At 49.9% G+C, this 20,134-nt stretch overlaps 1 protein-coding gene across 4 annotated transcripts in view; it reads right to left on the reverse strand.

The window, feature by feature from the left end:
* The window catches only part of ltbp3 (latent transforming growth factor beta binding protein 3), a 258,409-nt gene that overhangs the window by 101,304 nt on the left and 136,971 nt on the right, over nucleotides 1-20,134 (reverse strand). For 3 of the 4 annotated variants that reach the window (XM_085976243.1, XM_085976241.1, XM_085976244.1), the window contains exons 3-4: nucleotides 13,783-14,015; nucleotides 10,236-10,338 (exon numbers count right to left, since the gene is read on the reverse strand). In XM_085976243.1, coding sequence (XP_085832369.1) covers nucleotides 10,236-10,338; nucleotides 13,783-14,015 — 336 coding nt within the window. Of the gene's footprint in view, nucleotides 1-1,201; nucleotides 1,423-10,235; nucleotides 10,339-13,782; nucleotides 14,016-20,134 lie in introns of those variants that run through there. The other variant, XM_085976245.1, reaches the window with a different exon arrangement.

A 20,134-nucleotide genomic window follows, 5' to 3' on the forward strand; every position in this document is an offset into this window, starting at 1 on the left:
GCATTTAAGGGGAGGCTGGACAAGCGCATGAGGGAGAAGGGAATAGAGGGATATGCTGATAGATTTAGATGAGGAAAGACGGGAGGAGGCTCGAGTGGAGCATAAACGCCGGCATGGACTGGTTGGGCCGAATGGCCTGTTTCTGTGCCGTATATCCGGTGGAATCCTATGTAGCTGTGAGGGCCTCACAAACTCGTGCCTGATCCCTCCTCGCCGTGTGCTGGCACTTTAAAGCCGGAATCACTAGACAGCGATGAGGAGTGGGGAACCCCGGCTGACTTTCTGCCCCCGACCTCCCGAGCGCAGAGGACGCTGATGCCAAGCTTAAGGCCTCCAATCCTGGCGGCTGTGATTGGCCTCGCTTCAGCCTCAGCGTACTGAAGTACAAGCTGCCTCCCCGTTCAGACAAGAGTGCCTCGGGGAAGCTCCCTGATGTAATAAAACTCACTACGCACTTGGTTCGAGTATAAAGCGAGGCTTTAATCAACTTGTTTCAAAACATGAAGGTCTAGTTGCACTTCACTAGTTCCTGTCTTACAAAATGTCCCTGGTCAAGCTGGGCCCACGTCGGAGTATTTATACTCCTTGGACAGCACCACCAGCTGGCCATCCAGTGTTACTTCATGAGTTGTTTCTTCATGATGATGAGATTTTTAACACTCCCCACATGCCTTGGGTCGGCACGAAGGCACAAAGAACAGAAGATCCTGGGGTCAATCCCTGGGACAGGCAGCATGAGGGAAAGCCGCACTTGGACTCAGCACCCCTGGGTTGGGTGGGTGGGTGGGAAAATCAGCCAGGGGAGCTTCTCCCCACCTCCCCCCTCCGACCCGCAAAACCCCCACTCTTGATCGCTGCCTAGTAGTCCACACTGGACCTGGACATCAGGGTTGAGCTCCGTCTGCGACGCCTTCCCAGGTCGAATAGCCCATTGCTACTCACTGTCTGGATGTCAATGCTTGGGGGGAGAAACCAGAGAGCCCCTGAAAGCGTCCCCAACAAGGGTCAGTGCCTGCAGGACAGCAGAGCTGGCTGCCTGGTCCTGAATCCGCACAGCACCGCGACTCATTCCCTTCACGTGTCGTTCCCCCCCACCGCCCCCCCCATTACATCATCAGACACACGCTCGTTCAACGGGGGACGCCGAGAAGGGACTGACTGCCGAAATATCTCTCCGCCTTTTTTTTTAACAGAACCTTACGACTTGGCATCGCTCGAGATGTGATTGCACCCTGCGAAAACAATTTCTCTCCCTGACATCTGCTGAATGGTTCTTCTGTCTGGGCTGCGCGCAGCTGCTGTCCGGAGCTCGCACTCTTGGAAGCTTTAAAGTCGTCGTCCCCGCTTTGCCCCCTGCAATGGGTGTCGGCCTCTCGCCATCAGAGGACTTGTGCTCCAATAAGGACCCTTCTGCACAGGTGACCACGGATAGAAAGTGACGACTAAAGGGCGGGCGGGGGAGACAGAGAAGAGTCCGACTCCTGTCCTTGCCCGACACTACACGCCCTGCGGAGAGGGTGGGGTGAGGGGTCGCGTGGCCCCTCACTGATTTTCCACTGAGGTAGCCTGTAACACTGAGATCTGTCAGCCCAGCACAATCCGAGGGCACCAAGCCAAGGGTCCCTCTGCCTCGCTGCCAGCTCAGGGCACTGGCTCTTCCTACTGGGCCACTGTAGGGTGGGGAGTGGGGGTGCGTGGTGTCTGCTCTGTCCTCGTTTTTCTGTTGTCTCCGAGTTTACCGCTCCAATTCTGCAGACTTTGTTCAGAAGGAATCTGTTGAATTTATTCAATTATTGTTCTTGGCGCTATGCCCTGGAATTTCATGGCTTGAAAATCATCAAGAATTTTTAACCATCAAACTCTCTGATATACCCCACACGCCTCACAGTAACACTGATATACCCCACACCCCTCACTGTAACACTGATATACCCCACACCCCTCACTGTAACACTCTCTGATATACCCCACACCCCTCACTGTAACACTGATATATCCTACACCCCTCACTGTAACACTCTCATATACCCCACACCCCTCAGTGTAACACTCTCTGATATACTCCACATCCCTCACTGTAACACTCTGATATACCCCACACACCTCACTGTAACACTCTGATATACCTCACACCCCTCGCTGTAACACTGTGATATACCCGACACCCCTCACTGTAACACTCTGATATACCCCACACCCTGATATACCCCACACCCCTCACTGTAACACTCTGATATACCGCACACGCCTCACTGTAACACTGATATACCCCACACCCCTCACTGTAACACTGATATACCCCACACCCCTCACTGTAACACTCTGATATACCCCACACCCCTCACTGTAACACTGATATACCCCACACCCCTCACTGTAACACTGATGTACCCCACACCCCTCACTGTAACACTCTGATATACCCCACACCCCTCACTGTAACACTGATATAGCGCACACCCCTCAATGTAACACTCTCTAATATACCGCACACCCCTCACTGTAACACCCTCTGATATACCCCACACCCCTCACTGTAACACTCTGATATACCCCACACCCCTCACTGTAACACTGATATACCCCACACCCCTCACTGTAACACTCTGATATACCCCACACCCCTCACTGTAACACTGATATACCCCACACCCCTCACTGTAACACAGTCTGATATACCCCACACCCCTCAGTGTAACACTCTGATATACCCCACACCCTCAGTGTAACACTCTGATATACCCCACACCCCTCAGTGTAACACTCTGATATACCCCACACCCCTCACTGTAACACTGATATACCCTACAATCCCTCACTGTAACACTCTAATATACCCCACACCGCTCACTGTAACACTGATGTACCCCACACCCCTCACTGTAACGCTCTGATATACCTCACACCCCTCACTGTAACACTCTCTGATATACCCCACACCTCTCAATTTAACACTCTGATATACCGCACACCCCTCACTGTAACACTCTGATATACCCCACACCCCTCACTGTAACACTGATATACCCCACATCCCTCACTGTAACACTGATATATCCCACACCCCTCACTGAAACACTGATATAACCCAAACCCCTCACTGTAACACTGATATACCCCACACCCCTCACTGTAACACATTCTGATATACCCCACACCCCTCACTGTAACACTGATATACCCCACACCCCTCACTGTAACACTGATATACCCCACACCCCTCACTGTAACACTCTCTGATATACCCCACACCCCTCACTGTAACACTCTGATATACCCCAGACCCCTCACTGTAACACTCTCTGATATACCCCACACCCCTCACTGTAACACTCTGATATACCCCACACCCATCAGTGTAACACCCTGATATACCCCACACCCCTCACTGTAACACTCTGATATACCGCACACCCCTCACTGTAACACTGTGATATACCCCACACCCCTCACTGTAACACTGATAGACCCCAGACCTCTCACTGTAACACTCTCTGATATACCCCACACCCCTGTGTAAAACTCTGATACACCCCACACCCCTCACTGTAACACTGACATACCCCACACCCCTCACTGTAACACTCTGATATACCCCACACCCCTCACTGTAACACTGATATACCCCACACCCCTCACTGTAACACTCTGATATACCCCACACCCCTCACTGTAACACTGATATACGCCACACCCCTCACTGTAACACTGATATACCCCACACCCCTCACTGTAACACTCTGATATACCTCACACCCCTCACTGTAACACTGTGATATACCCCACACCCCTCACTGTAACACTGATATACCCCTCACTGTAACACCCTGATATACCCCACACCCCTCACTGTAACACTCTGATATACCGCACACCCCTCACTGTAACACTGTGAATATACCCCACACCCCTCACTGTAACACTGATATACCCCACACCCCTCACTGTAACACTGATATATCCCACACCCCTCACTGTAACACTGATATACCCCACACCCCTCACTGTAACACTGTGATATACCACACATCCCTCACTGTAACTCTGATATACCCCACACCCCTCACTGTAACACACTGATATACCCCACACCCCTCACTGTAACACTGATATACCCCACACCCCTCACTGTAACACTGATATACCCCACACCCCTCACTATAACACTCTGATACACCCCACACCCCTCACTGTAACACTGATATACCCCACACCCCTCAGTGTCACACTCTGATATACCCCACACCCCTCACTGTAACACTGATATACCCCACACCCCTCACTGTAACACTGATATACCCCACACCCCTCACTGTAACACTCTGATATAGCACACACCCCTCACTGTAACTCTGATATACCCCACACCCCTCACTGTAACACACTGATATACCACACACCCCTCACTGTAACTCTGATATACCCCACACCCCTCACTGTAACACTCTGATATACCCCACACCCTGATATACCCCACACCCCTCACTGTAACACTCTGATATACCGCACACGCCTCACTGTAACACTGTGATATATCCCACACCCCTCACTGTAACACTGATATACCCCACACCCCTCACTGTAACACTGATATACCCCACACCCCTCACTGTAACACACTGATATACCCCACACCCCTCACTGTAACACTGATATACCCCACACCCCTCACTGTAACACTGATATACCCCACACCCCTCACTGTAACACTCTGATATACCCCACACCCCTCACTGTAACACTGATATAGCGCACACCCCTCAATGTAACACTCTCTAATATACCGCACACCCCTCACTGTAACACCCTCTGATATACCCCACACCCCTCACTGTAACACTCTGATATACCCCACACCCCTCACTGTAACACTGATATACCCCACACCCCTCACTGTAACACTCTGATATACCCCACACACCTCACTGTAACACTCTGATATACCCCACACCCCTCACTGTAACACTGATATACCCCACACCCCTCACTGTAACACTCTGATATACCCCACACCCCTCACTGTAACACTGATATACCCCACACCCCTCACTGTAACACAGTCTGATATACCCCACACCCCTCAGTGTAACACTCTGATATACCCCACACCCTCAGTGTAACACTCTGATATACCCCACACCCCTCACTGTAACACTGATATACCCTACAACCCCTCACTGTAACACTCTAATATACCCCACACCCCTCACTGTAACACTCTGATATACACCACACCCCTCACTGTAACACTGTGATATACCCCACACCCCTCACTGTAACACTGATATACCCCACACCCCTCATTGTAACACTGATATACCCCACACCCCTCACTGTAACAGTCTGATATATCCCACACCCCTCACTGTAACACTGATATACCCCACACCCCTCACTGTAACACTCTGATATACCCCACAACCCTCACTGTAACACTCTGATATACCCCACATCCCTCACTGTAACACTCTGATATACCCCACACCCCTCACTGTAACACTCATATACCCCACACCCCTCACTGTAACACTGATATACGCCACACCCCTCACTGTAACACTCTGATATATCCCACACCCCTCACTGTAACACTCTGATATACCCCACATCCCTCACTGTAACACTCTGATATACCCCACACCCCTCACTGTAACACTCATATACCCCACACCCCTCACTGTAACACTGATATACGCCACACCCCTCACTGTAACACTGATATACCCCACGCCCCTCACTGTAACACTCTGATATATCCCACACCCCTCACTGTAACACTCTGATATACCCCACACCCCTCAGTGTAAAACTCTGATATACCCCACACCCCTCACTGTAACACTCTGATATATCCCACACCCCTCACTGTAACACTCTGATATACCCCACACCCCTCACTGTAACACTGATAGACCCCAGACCTCTCACTGTAACACTCTGATATACCCCACACCCCTCACTGTAACACTCTGATATATCCCACACCCCTCACTGTAACACTCTGATATACCCCACACCCCTCACTGTAACACTGATAGACCCCAGACCTCTCACTGTAACACTCTCTGATATACCCCACACCCCTCACTGTAACACTGATATACGCCACACCCCTCACTGTAACACTGATATACCCCACACCCCTCACTGTAACACTCTGATGTACCTCACACCCCTCACTGTAACACTGTGATATACCCCACACCCCTCACTGTAACACTGATATACCCCTCACTGTAACACCCTGATATACCCCACACCCCTCACTGTAACACTCTGATATACCGCACACCCCTCACTGTAACACTGTGATATACCCCACACCCCTCACTGTAACACTGATATACGCCACACCCCTCACTGTAACACTGTGATATACCACACATCCCTCACTGTAACTCTGATATACCCCACACCCCTCACTGTAACACACTGATATACCCCACACCCCTCACTGTAACACTGATATACCCCACACCCCTCACTGTAACACTGATATACCCCACACCCCTCACTGTAACACTCTGATACACCACACACCCCTCACTGTAACACTGATATACCCCACACCCCTCACTGTAACACTGATATACCCCACACCCCTCACTGTAACACACTGATATACCCCACACCCCTCACTGTAACACTCTGATATACCCCACACCCCTCACTGTAACACTGATATACCCCACACCCCTCACTGTAACACTGATATACCCCACACCCCTCACTGTAACACTCTGATATACCCCACACCCCTCACTGTAACACTGATATACCCCACACCCCTCACTGTAACACTCTGATATACCCCACACCCCTCACTGTAACACTGATATACCCCACACCCCTCACTGTAACACTGATATACCCCACACCCCTCACTGTAACACTCTGATATACCCCACACTCTTCACTGTAACACTCTCTGATATACCCCACACCCCTCACTGTAACACTGATATACCCCACACCCCTCACTGTAACATTCTCTGATATACCCCACACCCCTCACTGTAACACTGATATACCCCACACCCCTCACTGTAACACTCTGATATACACCACACCCCTCACTGTAACACTGATATACCCCACACCCCTCACTGTAACACTGATATACCCCACACCACTCACTGTAACATTCTCTGATATACCCCACACCCCTCACTGTAACACTGATATACCCCACACCCCTCACTGTAACACTCTGATATACACCACACCCCTCACTGTAACACTGATATACCCCACACCCCTCACTGTAACACTCTGATAAACCCCACACCCCTCACTGTAACACTCTGATAAACCCCACACCCCTCACTGTAACACTCTGATATACCCCACACCCCTCACTGTAACACTCTGATATACCCCACACCCCTCACTGTAACACTCTGATATACCCCACACCCCTCACTGTAACACTCTGATATACCCCACACCCCTCACTGTAACACTCTGATATACCCCACACCCCTCACTGTAACACTCTGATATACCCCACACCCCTCACTGTAACACTCTGATATACCCCACACCCCTCACTGTAACACTGATATACCCCACACCCCTCACTGTAACACTGATATACCCCACACCCCTCACTGTAACACTCTGATATACCCCACACCCCTCACTGTAACACTCTGATATACCCCACACCCCTCACTGTAACACTCTGATATACCCCACACCCCTCACTGTAACACTCCCTGAAACTGAACGTGGGACATTCCTGGTTTGAATGTCAGGAGTACGGGCAGCGGTACAGAGCGGGCAGAGAGGCGCAGGCATGAGAACAGGTAATGATACAGAGGTGACAGGCGAGAATCGGCACTAGTACAGGAGTGGCAAGACAAGTGACGATCAGAGAATCGGGTGCAGAACAGAAAGGGCAAGAGGGCTGGCAGCGTTACTGAGGAGGCAATACAGGCACTGGCAGGATAACCATCAGCGTTACTGAGGAGGCAATACAGGCACTGGCAGGATAACCATCAGCGTTACTGAGGAGGCAATACAGGCACTGGCAGGATAACCATCAGCGCTACAGAGAAGTTGGGCTGTAAAATCCCTGCCACCCTCACCACGTATTTCCATTTAATTTACTCAAGGTCCTATCAACTGAGAATGAATTTGACTGGAACCCTCGTTGGCACCCTCGTTGGGTTCTACCTCGTTGCTCGGTCACGATGTACATAAGGTACTTTCATGAAGGAATGTCTTTTTATACGGGCCACAAGAATGTGTTTGGCACCCCATAGTGCCCCATGGACATCAGGAATTGGCACTTGAAGCCACAGAGAGGCATTCCTGTGGGCACTCATGCATTGATTCCCCCCTCAGCAACGTGCAGCCGTACATCAGCATCAGGCAGTACCAGAGAACGGTGAAGTGGGTCAGTCACTGGCTCTTCATCTCTGGGACTCAACTTCAATGAAGGGATCTAAGTCTCCTCTGTCTTTCTGGAATCCCAATAGACCAAACCCCTTCCAACTCTTTCATATTGTATAGAATCCCAATGGACCAAACCCCTTCCCATTCATTCCCATTGTATAGAATCCCAATGGACCAAACCCCTTCCCATTCATTCCCATTGTATAGAATCCCAATGGACCAACCCCCTTCCCATTCACTCCTATTGTATAGAATCCCAATGGACCAAACTCATTCCCATTCATTCCCATTGTATAGAATCCCAATGAACCAAACCCCTTCCCATTCACTCCCATATAGCAAGCCTCCACAGCACTGGCCCTAATTAGATGCAATAGAGGGCAGTAACAGGAGCACGCTCAGTTGTGATGCCTCTCCATGGTGGAATAGCCTGTAGACACTGGGGTCAGAATTTTACCGGCGCTCAGACTGCGGGTTTGGAGGCGGGTCCGCTGTCAAAATCACAAAGATGGACAGCGGGTCGGTATCCCGTTGTAAACCCGCCTCCTTGTCAGTTTCCCAAGTGTTGGGTCTGTCATCCCTGAACAGACCCGACACCAAGTGGCAGGTCAGCCAATTTAGATACTTAAAAGCTTGTTAAAAGGTAGTTAAGCACCATTTTCCAACGTACTTACCATTTTCCAAGGTTTTTAACGCGGCTCCCGGAGAGCGGGTATCACGTCAGGTAAGTATGTCATGTTCTCAAAGACTCTCCATTGCTGTGAATAGGTGTCAGCTGCAAAAGTGGTATAAAACCTACCACTTCACAGCTGTTCATTTCCCAATGTTAGAAGCTAGAGCTTTCATGATTTGGAACCCACTTTTGAGCTTTATGCAGTTTGGAAGTGTTTGGAGTAAACTCTCTATCCACTGTCACCTCCTTGGAGCAAGCTCGCTCACCATTGACAGATCGCTTCTGTCATCTCAACTTCAGCTGCCATCTATTCCAGCAGCATCGGTGCCCTTGAAAAAATCTCACCTTGGTCCACTGAATCCCTCCACGATCAGCCCCAGCACCAACATCACCAGGCACACCAACAACAACACCAATCTTCTCCGCTGCTCAGGACACAGGGCCGCCAATGGTGGAGCGATTAGAATTGGGGGATGCGCAAGAGGGCAGCATTGGAGGAGCAAAAAAAAAAACTTCACCGAATGTCAAGTGAGCTCCAAACTCTCAGGTGTGGAGTCCTGGAGCTAACTCGAGCACAAGCCACTCTGCTGAGCTACCCAGAGAAGCACTGGAAACTCCTTAATCATTAGACATTTGAATCCAAAAAGGACCCCAATTACTGAGGTCACGAGCAACTCCCGCCCCCAATAAAGTGAAGGGGGTTTATGCATAAGAACATAAGAATTAGGAGCAGGAGTCGGCCATACGGCACCTCGAGCCTGCTCCGCCATTCAATAAGATCATGGCTGATCATCGACCTCAACTCCACTTTCCCGCCTGATCTCCATATCCCTTGATTCCCCTAGAGTCCAAAAATCTATCGATTTCAGCCTTGAATATACTCAATGACTGAGCCTCCACAGCCCTCTGGGGCAGAGAATTCCAAAGATTCACCGCCCTCTGAGTGAAGAAATTCCTCCTCATCTCAGTCCTAAATGGCCGACCCCTTATCCTGAGACTGTGCCCCCTCGTTCTAGATTCTCCAGCCAGGGGGAAACAACCTCTCAGCATCTACCCTGTCAATCCCACCTCAGAATCATATATGTTTCAATGAGATCACCTCTCATTCTTCTAAACTCCAGAGTGTATAGGCAGGGTATACCCGTGGTATAAATGTACTTACAGTGCTGGTGTCGACACTTGTTGCAGTTGCTGAAGCCCCACGACGCTCCAACGCTACCACAGCAATCCTCTTGTTTGGTGAGGCCAGGGAGTGGGTTGCTGCACTGTAAACACAAACTTACATTACCGCCCATTCCCAGCAAACAACCACTGGCATCGTCAGCCGGCAAAGGGAGGCTTCATCACTGGGTGGCCCAGATGGCGACCTCGCCCCGTGTCGCCAAACCCGATGAAGTTTCCAGAGGGTTTTAACTAAAACCGTCGGCACACACATGAAGTCCACTAACAGCGCAAGCTGACTCCGAGAGCCGATGGCGCACTTTAGCGCAGTGGGACGCGCCCCGGCAGTCCTAGGAATGTAGTGCACCCGCTGACATGAATCAGTCATTCATCAAAGAAAGACTTATGAAATAATACTGAGCGGCCTACGGGTGGCGCTGTCCAGGGAGAGTGTAAATACTCGGGCACGGGCCCAGCTTGCGCAGGACATTCTTAACAGGAACTAGTGAAGGACACAACTAGACCTCCATGTTGTAAAACCGTTGATTAAAGCTTTGTTTAACGTAGTTTTCTCACATCACCCGCCAGCAAAGTGTGGTGTCACACACCATCCCGACTTGGGACATATATCGGCCGTTCCTTCATCGTCCCTGGGTCAAAATCTTGGAACTCCCTCCCCGACAGCACTGTGGGAGCACCTTCACCACACGGACTGCAGCGGGTCAAGAAGGCGGCTCACCACCACCTTCTCGAGAGCAACTAGGGATGGGCAATAAATGCTGGGCCTTACCAGCGACGCCCACATCCCATGAATGAATTTTTTTTAAAAACTCTGATGATGCAGCCGGACAAAATAGGAGCAGGAAGGAGCGATATTGGTGACACACGAACAATACAGGAAAACAAAAGGCAAGTTTAGAACATTCGGAGATGATAGTGGTTTTGCTGTGAAGGATGTGGGTAATAATAGAGATGTGGGACGGAACAAAAGGTCTATAATTTAACCAAAGCCTAGCCTCAGTGGGCAGCACGCTCGTCTCTGAGTCAGAAGGTTGTGGGTACAAATCCTACTCCAGAGACTTGAGCACAAAATCCAGACTGACTCTTTACATTGTTGGAGGTGCAGATGAGACCACTGGGTAGGGTTAGATACAGAGTAAAGCTCCCTCTACACTGTCCCATCAAACACTCCCAGGGCAGGTACAGCACGGGTTAGATACAGAGTAAAGCTCCCTCTACACTGTCCCATCAAACACTCCCAGGGCAGGTACAGCACGGGTTAGATACAGAGTAAAGCTCCCTCTACACTGTCCCATCAAACACTCCAGGGCAGGTACAGCACGGGTTAGATACAGAGTAAAGCTCCCTCTACACTGTCCCATCAAACACTCCCAGGGCAGGTACAGCACGGGTTAGAAACAGAGTAAAGCTCCCTCTACACTGTCCCATCAAACACTCCCAGGGCAGGTACAGCACGGGTTAGATACAGAGTAAAGCTCCCTCTACACTGTCCCATCAAACACTCCCAGGGCAGGTACAGCATGGGTTAGATACAGAGTAAAGCTCCCTCTACACTGTCCCATCAAACACTCCCAGGGCAGGTACAGCACGGGTTAGATACAGAGTAAAGCTGCCTCTACACTGTCCCATCAAACACTCCCAGGGCAGGTACAGCACGGGTTAGATACAGAGTAAAGCTGCCTCTACACTGTCCCATCAAACACTCCCAGGGCAGGTACAGCACGGGTTAGATACAGAGTAAAGCTCCCTCTACACTGTCCCATCAAACACTCCCAGGGCAGGTACAGCACGGGTTAGATACAGAGTAAAGCTCCCTCTACACTGACCCATCAAACACTCCCAGGGCAGGTACAGCACGGGTTAGATACAGAGTAAAGCTCCCTCTACACTGTCCCATCAAACACTCCCAGGGTAGGTACAGCAGGGGTTATATACAGAGTAAAGCTCCCTCTACACTGTCCCATCAAACACTCCCAGGGCAGGTACAGCACAGGTTAGATACAGAGTAAAGCTCCCTCTACACTGTCCCATCAAACACTCCCAGGGCAGGTACAACACAGGTTAGATACAGAGTAATGCTCCCTCTACACTGTCCCATCAAACACTCCCAGGGCAGGTACAGCAGGGGTTAGATACAGAGTAAAGCTCCCTCTACACTGTCCCATCAAACACTCCCAGGGCAGGTACAGCACTGGTTAGATATAGAGTAAAGCTCCCTCTACACTGTCCCATCAAACACTCCCAGGGCAGGTACAGCACGGGTTCGATACAGAGTAAAGCTCCCTCTACACTGTCCCATCAAACACTCCCAGAGCAGGCACAGCACGGGTTCGATACAGAGTAAAGCTCCCTCTACACTGTCCCATCAAACACTGCCAGGGCAGGTACAGCACGGGTTAGATACAGAGTAAAGCTCCCTCTACACTGTCCCATCAAACACTCCCAGAGCAGGCACAGCACGGGTTAGATACAGAGTAAAGCTCCCTCTACACTGTCCCATCAAACACTCCCAGGGCAGGTACAGCACGGGTTAGATACAGAGTAAAGCCCCCTCTGCACTGTCCCATCAAACACTTCCAGGGCAGGTACAGCACGGGTTAGATACAGAGTAAAGCTCCCTCTACACTGTCCCATCAAACACTCCCAGGGCAGGTACAGCACGGGTTCGATACAGAGTAAAGCTCCCTCTACACTGTCCCATCAAACACTCCCAGAGCAGGCACAGCACGGGTTAGATACAGAGTAAAGCTCCCTCTACACTGTCCCATCAAACACTCCCAGGGCAGGTACAGCACGGGTTAGATACAGAGTAAAGCTCCCTCTGCACTGTCCCATCAAACACTCCCAGGGCAGGTACAGCACGGGTTAGATACAGAGTAAAGCTCCCTCTACACTGTCCCATCAAACACACCCGGGGCAGGTACAGCACGGGTTAGATACAGAGTAAAGCTCCCTCTACACTGTCCCATCAAACACTCCCAGGGCAGGTACAGCACTGGTTAGATATAGAGTAAAGCTCCCTCTACACTGTCCCATCAAACACTCCCAGGGCAGGTACAGCACGGGTTCGATACAGAGTAAAGCTCCCTCTACACTGTCCCATCAAACACTCCCAGAGCAGGCACAGCACGGGTTCGATACAGAGTAAAGCTCCCTCTACACTGTCCCATCAAACACTGCCAGGGCAGGTACAGCACGGGTTAGATACAGAGTAAAGCTCCCTCTACACTGTCCCATCAAACACTCCCAGGGCAGGTACAGCACGGGTTAGATACAGAGTAAAGCCCCCTCTGCACTGTCCCATCAAACACTTCCAGGGCAGGTACAGCACGGGTTAGATACAGAGTAAAGCTCCCTCTACACTGTCCCATCAAACACTCCCAGGGCAGCTACAGCACGGGTTAGATACAGTGGGACTGAGCACGACTGCCCTTTCAAAGAGCTGGCACAGGCACGACGGGCCGAATGGCCTCCTCCTGTGCCGTTGGTTTCTCCGATTCTACGACAGTAAAGAAAGAATTGCTCACCGTTTTTGGCAAGGTTTCCTGAAAGCAGCGGCCCAGCTTTTTCTGCGAGGTGGGCAGAGTCCGCGGCGGGTAGTGATTGACCTTCTGCACGGGCTGGTGGTGGACCAGGGCCGGCTGGTGCAGCAGGTTCTTCTGCTCGGTCAAGTGGCTGTCCACGCTGGAGACCCGGTGGATCTGGACGGTGGCTTCTGGAGGATGGCGCACGTGTAGGTTTATGACCGGCTGGTAGGGTGCTGGAATATCGGAACGCACGGTTACAGCGAGTTATATCGAGTTAACGTCGAGCATACAGCACAGACACAGGCAAAATCGGCCCAACTGGTCCCTGCTCCACACGAGCCTCCTCCCACCCCCTCTTCATCTCACCCCATCAATCTATCCCTCTATTCCTTTCACCCTCGTGTGTTTATCCAGCTTCCCCTTAAAAGCATCGATACTATTCGCTTCAACCACTCCCTGTGGTAGCGAGTTCCACATTCTCACCACTCTCTGGGTAAAGAAGTTTCTCCTGAATTCCCTGTTGGATTTATTGGTGTCTCTCTTATATTGATGGCCTCTAGTATTGGTCTCGCCTGAAAACGTGTCACATTTCTCCTGCTCTCGGTGCTGGTGAATGGGACGCCACTCACTCCTCATCTTTCGATTAGGCACTTTACAGCCTTCAGGACTCGACATAGAGTTCAACAGTTTCAGATCATAACCTCGGCCCCTATCATATATATATTTTTTTTCTCCACACTTTTTTGTTTGTGTTTTCTTTTCTTCTCCCCCACGTGGCAGCTGTCTTTCATTCTGCCAGCGCAACTTACACTTCATCTCGAGCCATCCTTTGTTTCTTTACCAGTCCCATTACCATCTCGTCTCGCCTTGAATATCTCTTAATGTCTCTTCACCTCTCCTGCCTTCTATCCTATCACAGACCTCCCCCATTTCCCAGCCCCTACACTTGCTTAAAAATCTGTTCCATTTCCTGCTTTTTTTCCAGTTCTGACGAAAGGTCATCGACCTGAAACGTTAACTCGGTTTCTCTCTCCACGGATGCTGCCCTGACCGACTGAGTATCTCCAGCATTCTCTGTTTTTATTTCAGATTTCCAGCATCTGCAGTATTTTCTTTCTGTACCACTCACTTCTTAATGCCCCAGGCCAAGATTAAGCGCTGCCCAGACAGGCAGTAGTAGTGCAGGTTAGGTGGAACAGTTCTGGCCTCCATAATTATAAAAGGGATACAGAGGCACTGGAGAAGGTGCAATTTGTTTTTACAAGGATGACACCAGAACTGAGAGGCTTTAACTATCAGGAAAGGCTGAACAGGCTGGGGCTCTTTTCTCTAGAAAAGGGTGACCTAATACAGGTCTTCAAGATTATGAAGGGGTTCGATAGGGTAGACGTAAAGAAGATGGGCTAAAAATTGAGGGTGCTAACTTCACCGGGGCGCGCCCCGGAAAAATTAGCGTCCCCGCGCCGCAAACTGAGTGGTTATGCCCCAAGAGGGAAGCGGGGCATTACTGGAAGCGCCCCGCATCCCTCTTGGGGCGCTGTGAGTCAATATTGCGGCGTTATGTGCTGCAGCGCCACACACGCTGCGGCACATCGCGCCGTCGATATTGCAGGCCTTCCTCCCCTTCTTAAAGGGGAGGGGCCTTGTGCAGCGCGACCTGGGGCCCAGCTGGGCGCCCCGAAGGATCGAGAGCGCAGGCAAACGAGCCCGGCCCTCAAGAGAAGTGCCGGGCTCTTGGAGCGCAGTCAGCACTTCGCGGTGTGCGGGGGGGGCTGTTTCAGGAGGTCTGGGACGGGAGCGCAGGCAGGTGCTGGCAGGCGGCCAGCAACAAAAATGGCCGCCCCGCACCTCACCTTTAAATTGCGCCTCCTCAGCCGCAGGTACACCTCCCTGACCCCGTCGGACATAGCGTCCGGCGGTAAGTCAGGGGGCGCTCCCGAAGATCGTGGCCGGGGTATGAGCGGGGCGCTGCGCACACCAATGACGTCATCGCTAGAGGCGCAGCGCCACCACTAACCTCCCGCTGAATTTTGCGGGAGGCATGGGCAGTGCCACGCCCGGAGCGCTAGTTGGTTTGCGTCCCATTAGCGCCCTCTTAAGGCGCTAACGGGAGGCGCAACCAACTGAATTTTTCCCCCGATGTTTCCACTTGTGGGAGAGACCAGAACTAGGGGCCATCAATATAAGATCGTCACTAATAAATCCAATCGGGAATTCAGGAGAAACTTCTTTACTCAGAGCGTGGGGAGAATGTGGAACTCGCTCCCACAGGGAGTGGTTGAGGCGAATAGTATAGATGCATTTAAGGGGAAGCTGGATAAACACACGAGGGAGAAAGGAATAGAAGGATGTGCTGATGGGGTGAGATGAAGAGGGGTGGGAGGAGGCTGGTGTGGAGCAGAAACACCGGCATGGAGCAGGTGGGCCGAATGGCCTGTTTCAATGATGTACATTCTATGCAAAAATAAAGCCCCATCAATGTAGCTTAATCGTAACCTTAGAAGAATGTTCTCCTCTGCAGCATTGTGAAAATCCGCTCCCCACACCAGCCAGACTAGGAGGCTGACAATCTGCTCAGCTGTGTGCCGTGGGCTTGTGCCAGGTAGGGACAGGGCCGAGATTGTGCTCGTCTATCGGAGCGTTCCCGCTCTCAGCGAAAGGGGACTTTCATCCCAAGCTCCACACTGGTTGATCAGTGAAATACAATGCAGCATACACTGAGCTAGGTTTCAGCACAGGCCCGTGTCCACAGCTCGCCCTCGCCCGGCTGATTCATTTACATTACTTCTCCGTCCCTCCCCCCCCCACCGCTCATCCGGTGAGAGAACAGGCAGGTGACTTGGTCCCCGAACTGGAGCCAGTGCTGCACAGCTGCACGAGGAGGCTGAGAGACTGAGAGGAAGAGGGAGAGAGTGGGAAAGAGATAGACACAGAAAGGGAGAGAGAGAAAGGGAGAGGGGCAGAAAGAGAGAGAGAGGGGCAGAAAGAGAGAGGGACTGAGAGAGAGAGAGAGAGAGAGAGAGGGACTGAGTGAGAGAGGGACTGAGAGAGGGGGTAGAGAGAGAGAGGGGCAGAAAGAGAGAGGGGCAGAGAGAGAGGGACTGAGAGAGAGAGAGGGACTGAGAGAGGGGCAGAGAGAGGGGCAGAAAGAGAGAGAGAGGGGCAGAGAGAGAGCGGGGGCAGAGAGAGAGGGGCACAGAGAGAGAGGGACTGAGAGAAGGGGTAGAGAGAGAGAGGGGTAGAAAGAGAGAGAGCGGGGACAGAGAGAGAGGGACTGAGAGAGAGGGTAGAGAAAGAGAGAGAGAGACAGTCAGGAAGGGGCAGAAGGTATGGAGTAAAAGGTAAAGTAATAAAAAGGGCAAAAGCAGGAACTAAGTGTCACAAAACATCTTTGAAAGTTCTCTAAATGCACGTAGCATTCGTAACAAAATAGACGAGTTAATGGCACAAATAACTACATATGGGTATGATCTTGTGGCCATTACAGAAACATGGCTGCAGGGTGGCAATGCCTGGGAATTAAACATACCAGGTTATTTAACGATCAGGAAGGACAGGCAGGAAGGAAGGGGAGGTGGGGTGGCTATGTTAATAAAGGAAGGAATCACTGTAATACAGAGAAATGATATTGGGTCAAAAGATCAGGATAATGAAACAGTTTGGGTGGAGGTAAGGAATAATAAGGGGAAAAAAACACTAGTGGGCGTAGTCTATAGGCCTCCGAACAGTGGCAACTCTGTTGGACGGAGTATCAATCAGGAAATAGTTGAGGCTTGTAATAAGGGAACATCTATAATTATGGGGGATTTTAACTATCATATTAATTGGACAAATCAAATTGGGCAGGGCTGCCTTGAGGATGAGTTCATTGAGTGTATTAGGGATGGGTTTCTTGAGCAGTATGTAACTGAACCGACCAGGGGGCAAGCAACCTTAGATCTGGTCCTGTGTAACGAGATGGGATTAATTAAAAATGTCCTAGTAAAGGATCCCCTTGGAATGAGTGACCATAACATGGTTGAATTCCATATTCAATTAGAGGGTGAGAAGGTTGGATCTCAAACAAGCGTGCTAAGCTTGAATAAAGGAGACTATGAAGGTATGAGAGCGGAATTGAGTAGAGTGGATTGGGAAAATAGATTAAAGGGTAAGACGATACATGATCAGTGGTGTACATTTAAGGAGTTATTTTACAACTTCCAAAAAAAATATATTCCACTGAGAAGAAAAGGGTGTAAAAGAAAAGACAGCCATCCGTGGCTAAGTAAAGAAATTAAGGGTTGTATTCGACTAAAAACAAGGGCATATAAGGTAGCCAAATCTAGTGGGAGGATAGAGGATTGGGAAAACTTTAAAAGACAGCAAAAAATAACAAAAAGATTGATTAAGAAAGGGAAGATAGATTATGAAAGTAAATTAGCAAAAAATATAAAAACAGATAGTAAGAGTTTTTATAGTTATATAAAAAGAAAAAGGGTGGCTAAAGTAAATGTTGGTCCCTTAGAGGATAAGACCGGGAAATTAATGGTGGGAAATATGGAGATGGCAAAAACACTGAATGAATATTTTATATCAGTCTTTACAGCAGAAGACACTAAGAATATCCCAACACTGGACAAACAGGGGGCTAAAGGGGGAGAGGAGCTAAACACGATCAAAATCACTAAGGAAGTGGTACTCGGTAAAATAATGGGACTCAAGGCGGATAAATCACCTGGACCTGATGGCTTACATCCTAGGGTCTTGAGGGAAGTGGCGGTAGGGATTGTGGATGCATTGGTAATAATTTTCCAAAACTCCCTGGACTCGGCAAAGGTCCCGGCACACTGGAAAACTGCTAATGTAACACCCTTATTTAAAAAGGGCAGTAGACAGAAGGCTGGAAACTATAGACCGGTTAGCCTAACATCTGTGGTAGGTAAAATTTTGGAGTCCATTATTAAGGAGACAGTAACAGGACATTTGGATAATCATAATTTAATAGGACAAAGTCAGCATGGTTTTATGAAGGGGAAGTCATGTTTGACAAATTTGCTGGAGTTCTTTGAGGAAGTAACGTATAGGGTGGATAAAGGGGAACCAGTGGACGTAGTGTATTTAGACTTCCAAAAGGCATTTGACAAGGTGCCACACAAAAGATTATTGCTTAAGATAAAAAATCACAGGATGGGGGTAATATTCTGGCATGGATAGAGGATTGGCTATCTAACAGAAGGCAGAGAGTTGGGATAAATGGTTCATTCTCAGACTGGCAATCAGTAACTAGTGGTGTTCCGCAGGGGTCGGTGCTGGGTCCCCAACTCTTTACAATCTATATTAACGATTTGGAGGAGGGGACCGAGTGTAACATATCAAAGTTTGCAGATGATACTAAGATGGGAGGGAAAGTAGTGAGTGAGGAGGACATAAAAAATCTGCAAGGGGACATCGACAGGCTACGTAAGTGGGCAGAGATTTGGCAGATGGAATACAATACTGGAAAGTGTGAGGTTATGCACTTTGGCAGGAAAAATCGTAGAGCAAGTTATTATCTTAATGGCAAGAAACTGGAAAGTACTGAAGTACAAAGGGATCTGGGGGTCCTGGTGCACGAAACTCAAAAGGTTAGTATGCAGGTGCCGCAAGTGATTAAGGCCAATGGAATGTTGGCTCTCATTGCTAGGGGGATAGAATATAAAAATAGGGAGGTATTGCTTCAGTTGTACAAGGTATTGGTGAGACCGCACCCGGAATACTGCGTACAGTTTTGGTGTCCATATTTAAGAAAGGACATACTTGCTCTCGAGTCAGTACAAAGAAGGTTCACTCGGTTAATCCCAGGGATGAGGGGATGGACATATGAGGAGAGGTTGAGTAGATTGGGACTCTACTCATTGGAGTTCAGAAGAATGAGAGGCGATCTTATTGAAACATATAAGATTGTGAAGGGGTTGGATCGGGTGGATGCGGGGAAGATGTTCCCGATGATGGGTGAAACTAGAACTAGGGGGCATAGTCTTAGAATAAGGGGCTGCTCTTTCAAAACTGAGATGAGGAGGAACTACTTCACTCAGAGGGTGGTAGGTCCATGGAATATGCTGCCCCAAAAAGCTGTAGAAGCTACATCATAACATACATTTAAAACAGAAATAGACAGTTTCCTAGAAGTAAAGGGAATTAAGGGTTACGGGGAGCGGGCAGGAATTTGGACATGAGTCTAGGTTCGGATCGGTCATGGCCCTGTGGGTAGCGGAGCGGGCCCAGGGGCCGTGTAGCCTGATCCTGCTCCTATTTCGTGTGTCTAATTCTGTTAGATTCAGGAGATAGTTCTGTGATAGTGGACTGGCGGTTAGGATCAGATCAGCCATGATCT

The sequence above is a fragment of the Somniosus microcephalus genome, unplaced genomic scaffold, assembly GCF_052327205.1.
Source record: "Somniosus microcephalus isolate GS21.2 unplaced genomic scaffold, FLI_Smic_1.0 unresolved_chr2, whole genome shotgun sequence".
NCBI lineage: Eukaryota > Metazoa > Chordata > Chondrichthyes > Squaliformes > Somniosidae > Somniosus > Somniosus microcephalus.